The sequence below is a fragment of the Triturus cristatus genome, chromosome 7 (assembly GCF_964204655.1).
Source record: "Triturus cristatus chromosome 7, aTriCri1.1, whole genome shotgun sequence".
Lineage (NCBI taxonomy): Eukaryota > Metazoa > Chordata > Amphibia > Caudata > Salamandridae > Triturus > Triturus cristatus.
This window is the reverse complement of record NC_140590.1, coordinates 942,442,232-942,455,371: the sequence shown is the minus strand read 5'-3', so window position 1 is coordinate 942,455,371 and position 13,140 is coordinate 942,442,232. Positions and strand designations below refer to the sequence as shown.

Below are 13,140 nucleotides of genomic sequence, written 5' to 3'. Positions count from 1 at the left end.
AAGGAACACCGTTAAAGCCAAAACTAGTTGTGTGTATTTGAAACAATAAGGCTGCTGTAACATACAGCTAAAAGCTGTCAATTACAAGATCTAATAAGGGGTAAAAATTTGATTAAAACAACGACCAGCTAATCTAGCTACTAGATAGCATACAGAAGTTTTTGGGAAATTAATGTTACGCAAGTAACAGATTGAAACCAAGACCTGAGACCAATTCTGAGTGATGGACAGGCTGATTTGAAGAAAGAAAATAGTAGACCTGCCTAAGTCTTTCATTTGTTTTTTAATATTGTGAAGGATGTAAATTTGAAAGATGCTCACTGTATTTTGTATTATTGCACCTCAACAGTGCTTTTGAAAGGGCAGAATGGATTAAGCTTGTAATGGCAACAGCGCTGGATCATGACATCTCTTCTTGATTGTTAGAGATGATAAAACTCCTGCACATTTAGACCACCATTGAATTTCTAATTTCCGTAGAGGTAATTGGCACATTTTTTCACATGTGCTCCTTAATTTCTGTATCAACAAATTAGAAGGTAAACTGGAGCTCTGCAGGGAGATGCACCTATGTTGCGTTGCGTCCTTGTTTCCTTACTATTTTAAACAAATGATACAGCCTTATGTGTGCACACCGGAAACAGTCTTCCGGATTTGATGTTGCGTTTAATATTACTTTGCAGATTTAAGAAGATATTGATCAATGTCCCAGAGTGAAAATGTTGGTGGGAGGGAACAGCAAACTGTGAGAGGAAAGATGAGCCTGGATGGGGAAAATTTGGAACAGGGATTATTTAAGGATTTCCTTTTCTGTATTTGAAATATGGACTCCCCAGTTTAAAATCCAACGGTGCACTAGCTGCTTTCTTTTGTTGGTTTAGAGCTATCAATAAATATGTTTTTTTCGGCTTTGCAGTTAAGTTTGTTTATAATGCAGACTTTTGGATGTGTTCCAAATACAGGCAGATTTCTTAGAGTACGGGATTGTTGAGTCCATGCAACCGGTGAAAAACCTTTATGGAAAGATACTCCTCTTATTTCCATTATCTGTCCCGAATCTTCACTGTGTGATTCAGAGGCTAGAATACCAGGCCAGAATGATGCCCACTATTATATTGGGTTTGACTTTGATGAATCTGGATGGTGCTTTTTATTGCTATACCATTATGGACATATTGAGCAAGGAGTGGGCGTCCCTTTTACCTTGGGTTTACTCATGCCAAGAAAGGTTGTTATTCAAAGGACATATCTATGGTATTCATAAGCTGCCATATTGAGATCAGAAAGCAGTATGCAAGGGATAATGTTTTGGGATGCTGGACAATGCTGTGTTTAAATATCCCTGTGTACCACAAAGACTTGTGCACATCAGAGAGTTAAACCTAATCTAAGATGTCCTCCCCTCAAATTAGCACTCTCTACATTACCTTGAGGTGATTGTACTGTCACTTTGAAAATAAACTCCTGAAACGGAGGTGTAATCAATGTTCAGTGGGCCTGGGTCCTTATCCTGTGGATGCTGGATAAAGAATGGTACATTATTTACTTCTGTGCCCCTAAATAGGAGGCAAAGAGGCGATGGTTCTTCCCTGCTTTTGAAGTAAAACTATAAGAAAGGTATCAGAGAGATAAATAATTGCAGTTGTAAAGCATGGATGTTCTGTTCAATCCTCTGGTCCAAATTTATAAAAGAGTGGTCATCCTTCTTTGATTTGACGTTCAAATAAGTTGGTTAAGTAGAACATAATGGTCTGTATCTGATAAACCAAGCGTTAATGTTAGAAAAAGTACCAGACACTGATTATGGTTAACTCCCTTTAAGCTGGTAATGAAGTTTATGTTCTCGTTTTATATGGTGATGCTTGCTCTTTCCTCATGAAGTGTATACATTGTATGGTTTGTTTTTTGAACAAATGTATAAAAAAACCTATTTTCGCACAGATACTACCAAGAGTTGTTGTGGCGGTGATTACTCCGCCATTATGGGGTAAGTGCAATGACAGTGTACAGTAGGGCATTATTTTGTTTTGTTTTCTTTATAGGGAATCGTGTTTCCTTGTAGAGAAACCCCTTGGCACACACCTCTGGAAAAATGGAGCGGTCTATGAAACCTCAGCACAAGAAAACGCTCCAGCATTCTTTTTTTTATATCTTTGTGAAGGAGATGGAAACGCTTAGTAAGTGTCTGGGACCACTGTCAGCCTAACAGATTTGTGGTTGTTCACAGCCTTTTCAATGGCAATACCCGTGCCCTTCCATAACAAGCACCAATGATCTCAACCTGAACCCTCAACCTAAGCCCTCTCTCTGATCCCAGCAGATGTTCATTGGCAGCAATGTGTGCAACGCTGAGGACTCATGAATCTGTGCATGTTTGAAAACTATCAAGGTTTTGGAAAGTGTGAGGCTCCAGATGTGTTTTCTTTTTTACAATACAAGTGAGGGGCAACATCAATGGCCCTTTACAGCAACGATGAACTGTGCAGCCATCCCAAGTTCATGTATCAAGATGCCCTTCCTCTGAACACATACACAGAGCATTGCCTCCTACCACAGCAAGAATGTATGTAGTTGTTGGGCCAGCTGATACTCTTCACCATCCTCTCTACATCTTGTATGGCCCCACCCATAGACCTTCCCTTGCTGCTCCTCCTACCGGCACCACTTACCCGTGATAGGTGAAAGAGTGAAGCATCAACATGCTTTCCACCATTTGTGTCCCAGGATTTCCCTGCCAGAGACCTGGATAGGAAAGGAGAGTCAGGCCCAAGCACCCACTATACGCAGGGTGAATAGGGCAACAACAAACAACTTCACAAAGGCAGAAATATTTCAAATACACCCCAAAATGGGCCATTTTATGACTCTAACCTTGTTCCTTATGCTGGAGCACGTTTCCACAGAATCAGGAAATGCTGATTTACACCCAGGGTAGCTCTTTGGATACTTAACCTAAGTATGCAGCAGATGATATGAATCGGTGTAGGGAAATGGACTGCTGAGCCATGTGAGAGAAAGACCACTGCCTTAATGTGACCTGTGATTGAGCTGCCTAGTAAATCAAAAAATGTAAATTTAAACCTGTTTCTGTGATGAAACTCTGACTTACCCTTGGTGCCTTGACCCTCGCTACAAGACTTTCCTCATTGAAATGCACATGTTTCACCTGAAAAAAAACCAAAGCAATATTTAAGGGGAACAAAGTTAATTTCTAGTTATATACTAGAATACAGTTTGTCTGCTAGGAAGACCACAATATGCCATGAATTCAACGTCCAGTAAAAGTATTCAGTGAAACACTGTTATTGGGCAGACACCGCAACTTGTAAGTAACCATTACCCGAGCTGCTAAGCTGGCATTGCTAAAACACTCTAATCATTTTTTTCCAACACCTCAACACCAGAAACTATCCTGTTCAGCGAGATTTCTCCATCCCCTTTTTATTAGCTTGCGTAAAGACATTCTTAGCACCCAACCGAGTCTGTCATACTGCCATGACATTTTGCGAAGACTGGTTTCTTTGCTGGAAGTGGGAGAAAGTACTTTTTTATGTGTACTGGAGGCAAGGTATAAATATAAAAAACATAAATATAAAAAACTAATTACAAGGAAAAATGCAGATGTTTATTACAGTAACTGGACACATCATCACTAACATCTCCAAGAGCATGATAACAGGATATTTGGGAGGTTGTTAACATTGGTGGCCCTAGACCACTTGCAGCAATCCCACATGATAGCTGCTTTAACCACTTCTCATTGTTGAACACCCCACTCGGGGTAGCTGTGCCGTATCACCCACTAAGGATAGATCTACACGTGAGCACTGACCTTTTTCCTCTTGATGAAGTCTTTATGGCCATGTCTAAGGTGAAACAGGAGAGGGCTTCAGGGCAGGATATGGTTAACCAGACATCTGTAAACAAGACTCTTGTGTAAAGTAGCCTTTATTCTCTATGCTCTCAATGTAGTTTTAGACTCAGGAATGGTTCCAGCATCTTGGAAATTAGTGATAAATGTGTCTCTTCATAAAACGGGTGCCATTTGAAGGGGCTAGTGGGACATCATTAGACTTCAAAACTGGAGTAACCCATCCACCGAACTCTAAATCTGGCCCTAAGTTCTGTTTCTCATTTTAATGTTCAAGGCAAATATGTTGTAAATCTTGCATCAGGTCCAGAGGAGACTACAGTCAATAACAAATCTCATGAGTCATTGGCATAACAATCTGTCAATTTTCCTTTGTGGCTGCCCAAGGACATTTCCCCCTCTATGTGATCTTCCATACTCTCACCCTCATCACTTGCTTCTCGGTGTTATGGGCATGCCTTGGAATACCCCTCAATGTGACTCCAACTGCAAAAACAGCAACTCTATATGGATCCGACTTCACTCACATGACCTGGAACTGTGTGAAGATAGGGGGGTATTGGAGAGCTGTTTACACAATCCTTTCACGTATGACTCACCTTGACATTAATCCTATGCCTGAAGTAGCTATGCTGGGATATGTGCGCAATTTCCCTTGGCAACTGCGAAGATTTGTTTCCATTGCTTTATTGCTAGCCAAACAGGAGATAGCGCTCAATAAATTCACCCCCACAACAAAAGCTTGGCTTAATAGCCTCATTTATTGCAACACAAACTGCACGCTCTTTGCAACAACCCAACCCTTGACATCAAGACCCAAGGACATTTGGAGCCCTCTGAAGAGTTATTTGCTAGAAGTCGAGTCAGCTCCATTGTCACAAGTACCTGCGGGGATAGTTCCCACTGGGGTGGGTTGATCCACCGTCTCCATGCTATATATTGATATATGCCATATATCGATTGAACGGATATGGAGTCCTGCAAGAATGTGAGAGATGCTGGGATCAAAGTGTTTCAGGTACATGATATCCCTAGCTAACAGTGTTTTTGTGCTTTCCAAGATGATATCTGCTCAGAAATGATGTTTCTCTACTGCTACATTGAGAAATAACTTCATACTGTTATAATTTAACATGAAAATGGTAAATAAAGTAAAAAAAAACCTCTGTTGTGGCCAGTTTTCCTAAACACTGCCTTTCCAACCCTCTCCCTATTCTAATTACTAGGGCTGAGTTTGCATGATTTGGGGGTGGGCCTGTGCTGTACTAAATTGTCATTCTCCTTCTAAAGATCCATTTAGTGGCACTACCCCCCTTCCTGCCATCTGCTCTGCAGCCTGGCCAGAGGCTTACCAATCAGGAGGGAACCGCTGAATGGCAAGACTTTGGCTAACAGAAAAAAAGGTTTAATAACTTCTTTTCTGACATAGTTATTATAAATCTAACCATGGAGAGTTGTTGGATGTATCTTAACTGTTAATTTGCTATCTTGAATTATATTTTTAAGTGGCTCCTAGCAATATTCATATTTAAATAAAATAGTGCCATCTGGAGCCATTCACTACGGTTGAGAAAAACGGAATTGGCAGTTGTTCCCTCACCGGGCTTATAAAACATCTATTATAATGTCCCTGCTTATAGTGACGAGGCACCCTAACCCTGGGGCACCTAGGAGAGAACTTAAGTGTGACATATAGGTAAAAATGAGGTAGATTAATAATTTGAAAGTACCTTTAAATCCAAAGTCAAATTTTCATATAATTTCAATTTAACAGCAGCCTGGAAGTCAGGGCTGGCTTTTAAAATGACAGCAGGCTCCACAGTGGCGCACACTCCATTGCAGGAAATCTACTCGGCCTCTAAACCTCCCTGCCATAATATATATTATAGACTTATAAGCAATTTGAATACGACTTGGCTTATAATATAATAGGGACTTACAAGGGCTCTGTCATTGCCAATTGTTTATTATACCAAATTACCATGTACTTTTTACAGAGAGCACAAACCCTGTGTCTGATTAGCAGAGCCCAGGACACAGTCAGCATCAGAAAACCAGCATCTAATGGTCAGAATAAGGGCAAAAAGTGTGGGGGTGGGGCACTGCAAACAGGACCTGGTTTATCACACTAAAGATCGGTTGAATTACACTGAAAGATGGTTTTTGCCTTCGTAAGTTAGATGCACAAAAAAAGTTATGAGACAATGTAGGAAACAGTGTAGGAAAGTATATTGCTAAGTTTTGTGAGATATAAAAAACACAACCTTGATGTAATCAGCGATGAGCTTTTAAAACGTGCAAAAATATCTAAAGGTAAAGTGGTTTCTGTGAAAAATGTCTGTCTTACCCTTGATGCCTTGGCTCTCGGTACAAGACTTTCCTCGTTGAAATGCACGTGTTTCACCTGCAAAAACATCAAAGCAACTATTAAATGAAAAAACATAACTTTTACAAGCAAAGTTAGATATGAATTCAAAAGTGTAATGCTTTAATTGACACAGAGGTGAAGAAAATCTGAGGGCTCAGCAGTTATAGCAAAAACAAAAAATATTCCATTAAACAATATGAACGTGAAAACTAATGTTAACCTATGACGTGTGGCAGGTTGGAATCTAAACACACTGGTGCCCACTCACAGTTTATAATGACTGGATACATGTTGGTAGTTTATCTCAGTCAAAAGTTCTACCTCCTGAATTTGTGATTTTTCTTGGTGGAAAATCTTTAGGTGGGCAAGGCTGTAGGCTGGTGGTGGAAGTGCTCCACAAGTTTGGATATTTCTTTCAAGGGATCAAAACTTCATGTCAAAAGGCTCACTGAGGGAAGAAACAGCAAGTTGAAGCCGGAGATGTTAGGGTAGGATCCGCACCTTGCAGGGGTTTGAGAGAGATGCCATACTTAATTTTTTTTAAGTTCATCATTTAAAATTGCAACGATCCAGCGATCAACAATTGCCATCCAATGTACATGAATTCACAGGTGACATGCCAGTTTGATCATACAAATAGCTCCCACTATGGGTAAAAAATTTAAGTTATACATCACGCTATATGTGCAGCCGAGGCCTCCTCCGGTAGGGCAAGGACGTATGCCGTGATCAGCGCCCAAAAGTCTTGCGGTCTTGAGGCGCACGGCAGCTCCTCCACATACGTTTTCAGTTTGCCTCTGCTGGATCATAAATCCCGGTGCCAACATTTAAGCCTGGGATATGTGTTGTAAGTAAGAAATGCAGGATACTTCTAGTTGAGTTACATGTAGGTTTATTCAAGACACAGCTGGTACAAGTTAGAACACTAATAGGTATTCTGGGAATCTTAGATGGTAAGAACACTAAAGAAGGGCTAATGACCAGTGTCAGACATATTACATGAAGAATCAATATACAACAATATGCCCTCTGACCCCAGCACATAGCAACTCTCCTCTTGGCCAGCCATAGGCTGAGTGCCACCAGTTTATGATTAGCTGGTTTTAGTGACTTAACACTGCCAAATAAACATCGTTTTGAATTTCAATGAGCTGTTTCCAACGCTGCTTCTGTGAAAACGCGCGTAACCTGTTCCCAGTACTGATATATCTGGGGGCAGCCCCACGTCAAGTGTCCAAAGTCGGCTCCAATTATCATCAGCTCGGAGACCATATTTACATAATGTGACAGGTGTATAATACATCTGTTGTATGGCCTTGAAGTGTGTAATACATACGTTACCATTAGAGGTGAGTTCCCCAGTTTGTGCACAGCAGAATGTCCATTCTGTCTGGGTAAGGGGAGAGTCCAGAATGTCCTTCCATTTGTCTCACAGTGTCTGTCGGGTCTGCGCCCGTCTTGTGGTGATGCGTTATCTAACCTGGTGACACGTTTCTGTCTGGTGGGGGTGTTCAGTGGTGTCTGGAGTGCTCTCAGGGCAGGTGGTTTCAGTCAGAAACTGTGGGTATAGTTTGCGCAGTGATGCGCGCAGGCGCAGGTATGTAAAGTGTAGCAAGGGAGAGTGGCTCTGTTGAAACTGCTGTCAATTTGATCAAATCCAGGAAAGCATCCCCCCTTGAGTGCAGCGCCGCTTTGGATAGTAGGCTTAGCACCTTGGGTTCCGATGTGACCGGCAGCATCTTGTGGTGTATCAGCGGAGGGGCTTGCGCATATAGTGGGACTTTTTTTGCTCTCTGCCCCAGCTTCTGCCATGCTCTTGTGGTGCTGGTGATAGTGGAGATTTCTGCTGGTTTAGTGTTCACTTGGGTATGTGGAATCAGGGCCTTTAGTGGTATGGGGTGTGCTACATCATATTCTATTGCTAGAGTCAAATCTGGGGCAGCAAAGCCGCCCTGATCATATGGAAGCGTAAGCATTCTCCACACGATTCTTGGTTGTTTCCCCACCCAGAACAGTGATAAGAAATGGGAGTTAAGTGTTTTTAAAAACCCTTGTGAAAGCTGAATTGATGTGGTGTTGAGTAGGTAGAGGAACTTTGGCAGGTCTATCATTTTAAGGTTAGCCACGTGGTCAGCGCGGGACCACCTATGCACCTGGTCTTATATTTTGGAAATCGCTTTGCCATAGTTATATATCCAACCACCACCTTGGGTTACCTGTATATCCAGGTACCTAGATATTTTACTGGGTTTGAGCGCCATTCCAGCAGAAATTCTAAGTTGTATGTCCCATTGCTAGTGGTAAGAGGTATGATATAGGACTTCATCCAGTTTATGCTCAAACCGGACAATCGCTCAAAATGAATATATTCCCGGATGATCGGTGCTAGGCGGGCCTCTGGGTCTAGGACATAGAGGACCATATCGTCTGCATACATCGAGATCACCAGTGGGCAAAGGCAGAAGCGTAGAGGGCCTGTGGCATGCCTTTGGCATATCACTGATGCCAGAGGTTCCAGTGGCAATGCAAATAAGATCAGAGACAGTGGGCATCCTTGTCTCGTGCCTGCGTGTATTTGTATTGCATCAAATGTGACACCATTTATGCTCACCCGGGCAATTGGGTTAGTGTACAGTAGGCAGATCCAGCGTATGAAAGCTGGAAGGATGCCCATTATCTGCAGGATAGTGATTATATAGGTCCACTCAATAGGCTCAAACACCTTCATGGTGTCTAGCAAGACTGCCATGGCTTTCATAGATAGTTCTAGTTGTTGGAATAATGCAAAGATAGTACAGATGTTTTGCGCGGTTGAACGGCCGGGCATAAACTCAGATTGGGCCGCATAAAATCAAATTATTGAGCAGTGGTTGAAGTCTTGTGGCCAGTATCTTAGCAAGAATTTTCATGTCAATTTTGATAAGTGGCAGCGGCCAATAAGAAGTACATTGGATTGGAGGTTCATCAGGTTTCAGGAGTGCCTCTTTAAGTGACGGAGGCAATGTTTGCTTAGTGTATGCTTCCTCAAACATCTTATATAGGTGTGGGGCAAGAAGTTTCACAAATTCTTTATAAAATTCGACAGGTAGGTCATCCAGGCCAGGGCCTTTATTGTTTGACAACCGTGTTATAATATCCTTGATTTCATCCATCGTGATAAGTTGGGTGAGGTGCTGTCTCTGGCTCTGTGCAAACCATGCTAAGGCGGTATCGCCCAGTTACTCTGCGATCTCTGGTGCTGATGTGCTCTCCCGGGATCTATAAAGCTTTGTGTAGTATGCTGAGAATTCTGTCCCAATCGCCCGTGTGTCAGAGTAGGGTGAGCCATCTGGTTTGTTTTTGCTAATTGTGTACGTGTACACCCATGGTTCTTTCAGTTTTTTTGGCTACGTGGCTAAGTGGTGTCCTGGTCTCCCTCCCTCCCCATATGCTCCATTATTTTCGTCTATCACCCCACACCACCTCAAAATTAACTGCAGTCACTGTGATTCAGCCCACAGCCACCTCCTTGTGTAGTCACCCAGGTTTCACTGCAGAGCCCCGCCAGGCTGGTTACTTGTGGTATAACCCTGCCGCAGCTCCACAGGCGGCTGCCATTTTGTGGTTCCTCACACCGCTTATGGCCTGTCGACTTTCTGGCAATTCATTGTCGTGGTACTGTGTCTGGTCGTGCTGCTGGTCACAAACAATGCACCCCCACTTCCCCAATATGGGGAGTGTTTTTATCATGTTGGATGGTCACTCCGGTTGGGATTCTGTACAGAGGATGTTCCCTGGTCCGCAGAGCTGCACTAATCTGCAGCCACCTTGTGTCGAGCTCTCTAGCACCCACCGACATTCCATACTTATAACAAGTTCTATGACTTCAGTCTTTTGGCTCCAAAAGGCTCCAAACATTCAAAAGGTTTTCAGACACTAATTCATGTCCCAAAATTGCAGGAATGCTCTTTATAGTTCCAGTTTTAGCTCAGAACAAAATGTCTAGTTATAGCTACATCTGGGGTTTACTAGCAGAAGAGCCAACTCAGTTTGCTAGAAGGACATTTTGGAAAGCAGACAAGTTTTAGAGGAACAAGAAGCGAAAATGTTCAATTGTAGAAGCCAAATGGTTTTTATTCCAGATGTGCTCTAGCTTTGCCCGTTTCAGGGCCTTCTTGACTCACCAGCAACTGAACAGAAGTTCCACAAGGGATGAAGACTTCACAGCCAGGACACAGGCATCAATGTCAATAAGATCAGCAAGAAGTGATCACCATTAACTTTAGAGCACCTCCAAGTCCCTGAGATCCAAGACATACCAGGAGGAATATTTCTCCCAGGCCTTTGTCAGGCAGTCAGAAAAATCTTCAGAGCAGCAGCAGTAAAATTCTTCCAGTTTATTTGTGCTCTTCTTCAGTGAGTGGGTCAATTGTAACAATTTAATGGGTAGGTTCTGTCTGCAATTGGTGATGGCCCCTAAGTGAATCATGTTAACATTTCTAGGCTTTTCCTCGCAGGATTTGCAGAAATGTGACTTGGTTTCTCCAGTCTCTGTTTCTCCGATTAATGTTGCTCAAAGTTTATTGCAAATTACTTTGTATTGCAGAAGCCCCCAATGGGGGAATGTTTGTTGTCTTCTACTCATCATTTTGCCTCTAATCCTAAAATCATCTCATGGTCAGTCAAATTACTCCCATCAAGGATAAAACAATATTTATTAAATTACACTGGTAATTCTGCTAGCTTTAATGCTGGTTTCAATTCATAGAGTCAGTGGCTGGTCACCCAGCTCTACACCAAGGTTTACTGCAAGAGCTATTCACAAGCAGGTAGGCCCTGCAAACCATGGAACACATTACCCTCCCTTTCCGGGTCTGTTGGGTTGGTTCCCTGTGACCTCTCGACTGTTGACTCTGTCAACCACCAGGGGAATCAGGTAGGAACGACAGATCATGGGCAGTCTCTGTTTAAACACGGCGGTCGAGTTTCAGTCAGATTATACTTTATTCTTGCAAAAACAGATTAACATTCTAGGTGATTGGAATCCGACCATTCTGATTATTTTCTCGTGGTGGATTTTTTATGTGCTGTGCATTTGGCATTGCTAATACTTTCCTGAGAAATTTAATACATTCCACATTAAAAGTTGTTTCAGCAGCCTTGCTGTAGAAAACATGCACTTCTAAAAGCATATATTACATTTTAGATGTCATTGGATAACATGTTTCTTTCCTGCCAACATCCTAAACCTGAACTTTGTAGGATTTTCCTTATAAACAGCTGATTTACCCAATAGTCAGGGATGGAAACTTTCACTAAAAATAGTCCATTTAACACAGGGCATGTGTAACTAATACTTTATCAGCAGGCTACAGAGACTCTATACGCCAACACAGAGCAAAAAATTGGGCAACAAAGAAAGTGGACTTTTTCAATTAGGCACATAACTACTACTTTAATTGATTTCCAAGACCCAAATCAGTCATGACATAGAGGCCGATTCCGATCTCCTTTGGCAGGGCTCTGATTCAGATTTGTAATTGCCTGAACTGATCCGGAGCCCTTGTTCCTGACCGATTCGTTTTCCAGTTCCGAATGAGCAAGTACAATGCCTGGAAAGCCCTAGCGCTGACTGAATCGGTTCCTGAAGGCATACGGAGAGATAGAGCCCTCCGGAGCCGAATCGTACAGCTCCATGGAGTAGGTTTTCCAAGCGAGCAAGTACGATGAACGATTCAAACAGCCTGTATGATTTGTTTTGCCTGGATTGGAAAGGCTGCCGGAATCAGTCTTCGGGGACCCGTAGCAGGCCCCCCTTCACATGGGGCCCTCTGAATCGTGCCCCTGGGCGTACCCATGGGTCAGCCCCTTTAGACCATGCACAGGGGTGCCCACCATTGGGTGCTTGATGACCCCCAACCACTCCTTTTGTCAATGGGAGCCTTTGTATACGTCCGACCGAATCGTACCGGATGCATTCAAAGACATCGTACTTGTCGGACGGACTCCCCTGATACGAGTCGTATGTGAAGCATTCTGGACATGAGTTGTTCGGTTTGCTTTCCGAATGAGATCGGAATCGGCCCCATAGTTTACTGAAACAGGAGTATCATATTTTTCAAAAAGCCACAGAACCTACATTTCTGAAATGTTTGAGATTTTAAACCAGGGGTTAACATTTCTGATAACAACTTTCAAAAATATTGACTAGTCCCTGCAAAATCAATAAGAAATTCTCCTAAACAAAACAAAATTAAACGTTGTCATTGTTGAACACTGTCTATAACTAGATTTAACAGATTACAGATGAAACACGAAACATAAATAATTGTACAACACAGACATACATATAAACAATATGTACCTTACTGAACCTTGATGGCTCTTCCTGTTGTGTTTTTGGGAAAGATGATATTTTGTTCAGGAGATGTTCATTAACATGGCTGTCGTATTTTAATTCCCCTTCCTGGTGATAGTAAGAGAATTTGGTATTTTCAATCCACACAATTGGACAATAGATGCAAGCTATGGGTGCACAAAACAGCTCCTATTTCTAGTCTCTATCAATAATAAACCTTTTGTTTGAAAGATGTGCAAGGCTCCTTTCTGTGGTATTTTGTATGACAAATAGATTAGCTCACAGATAAGGCACCTGTTTACCTTTGACAGATGGCTGAAATGTTTAATAAATACTGAGAATGGCAGGGATTATTAAATGCTAGTTTACCGTTAGACATTTGTAAAGAAGATGCTGTTATGCCTTAGAACATTTTTCCTTACTGCGTCAAACGATCATAAGAAATCAGACCATGAAAAAACTGAAAAAAATTAAAAGCCTGCTTAATCATGGACCGATTAACGAAATATGTCTATCAGTTTAATAACAGATATTATTTTAACCAGTGTATATTGTCTGGAATTA

General features: G+C 42.1%; 1 protein-coding gene across 2 annotated transcripts in view; it reads right to left on the bottom strand.

The window, feature by feature from the left end:
* LOC146810887 (uncharacterized) overlaps positions 1–13,140 on the bottom strand; it is an 898,367-nt gene that overhangs the window by 102,289 nt on the left and 782,938 nt on the right. For both annotated transcript variants that reach the window (XM_085617928.1, XM_085617929.1), the window contains exons 27-29: positions 12,583–12,684; positions 6,219–6,275; positions 3,110–3,166 (exon numbers count right to left, since the gene is read on the bottom strand). In XM_085617928.1, the coding sequence (XP_085474054.1) occupies positions 3,110–3,166; positions 6,219–6,275; positions 12,583–12,684 (216 nt within the window). The remainder of the gene's footprint in view (positions 1–3,109; positions 3,167–6,218; positions 6,276–12,582; positions 12,685–13,140) is intronic.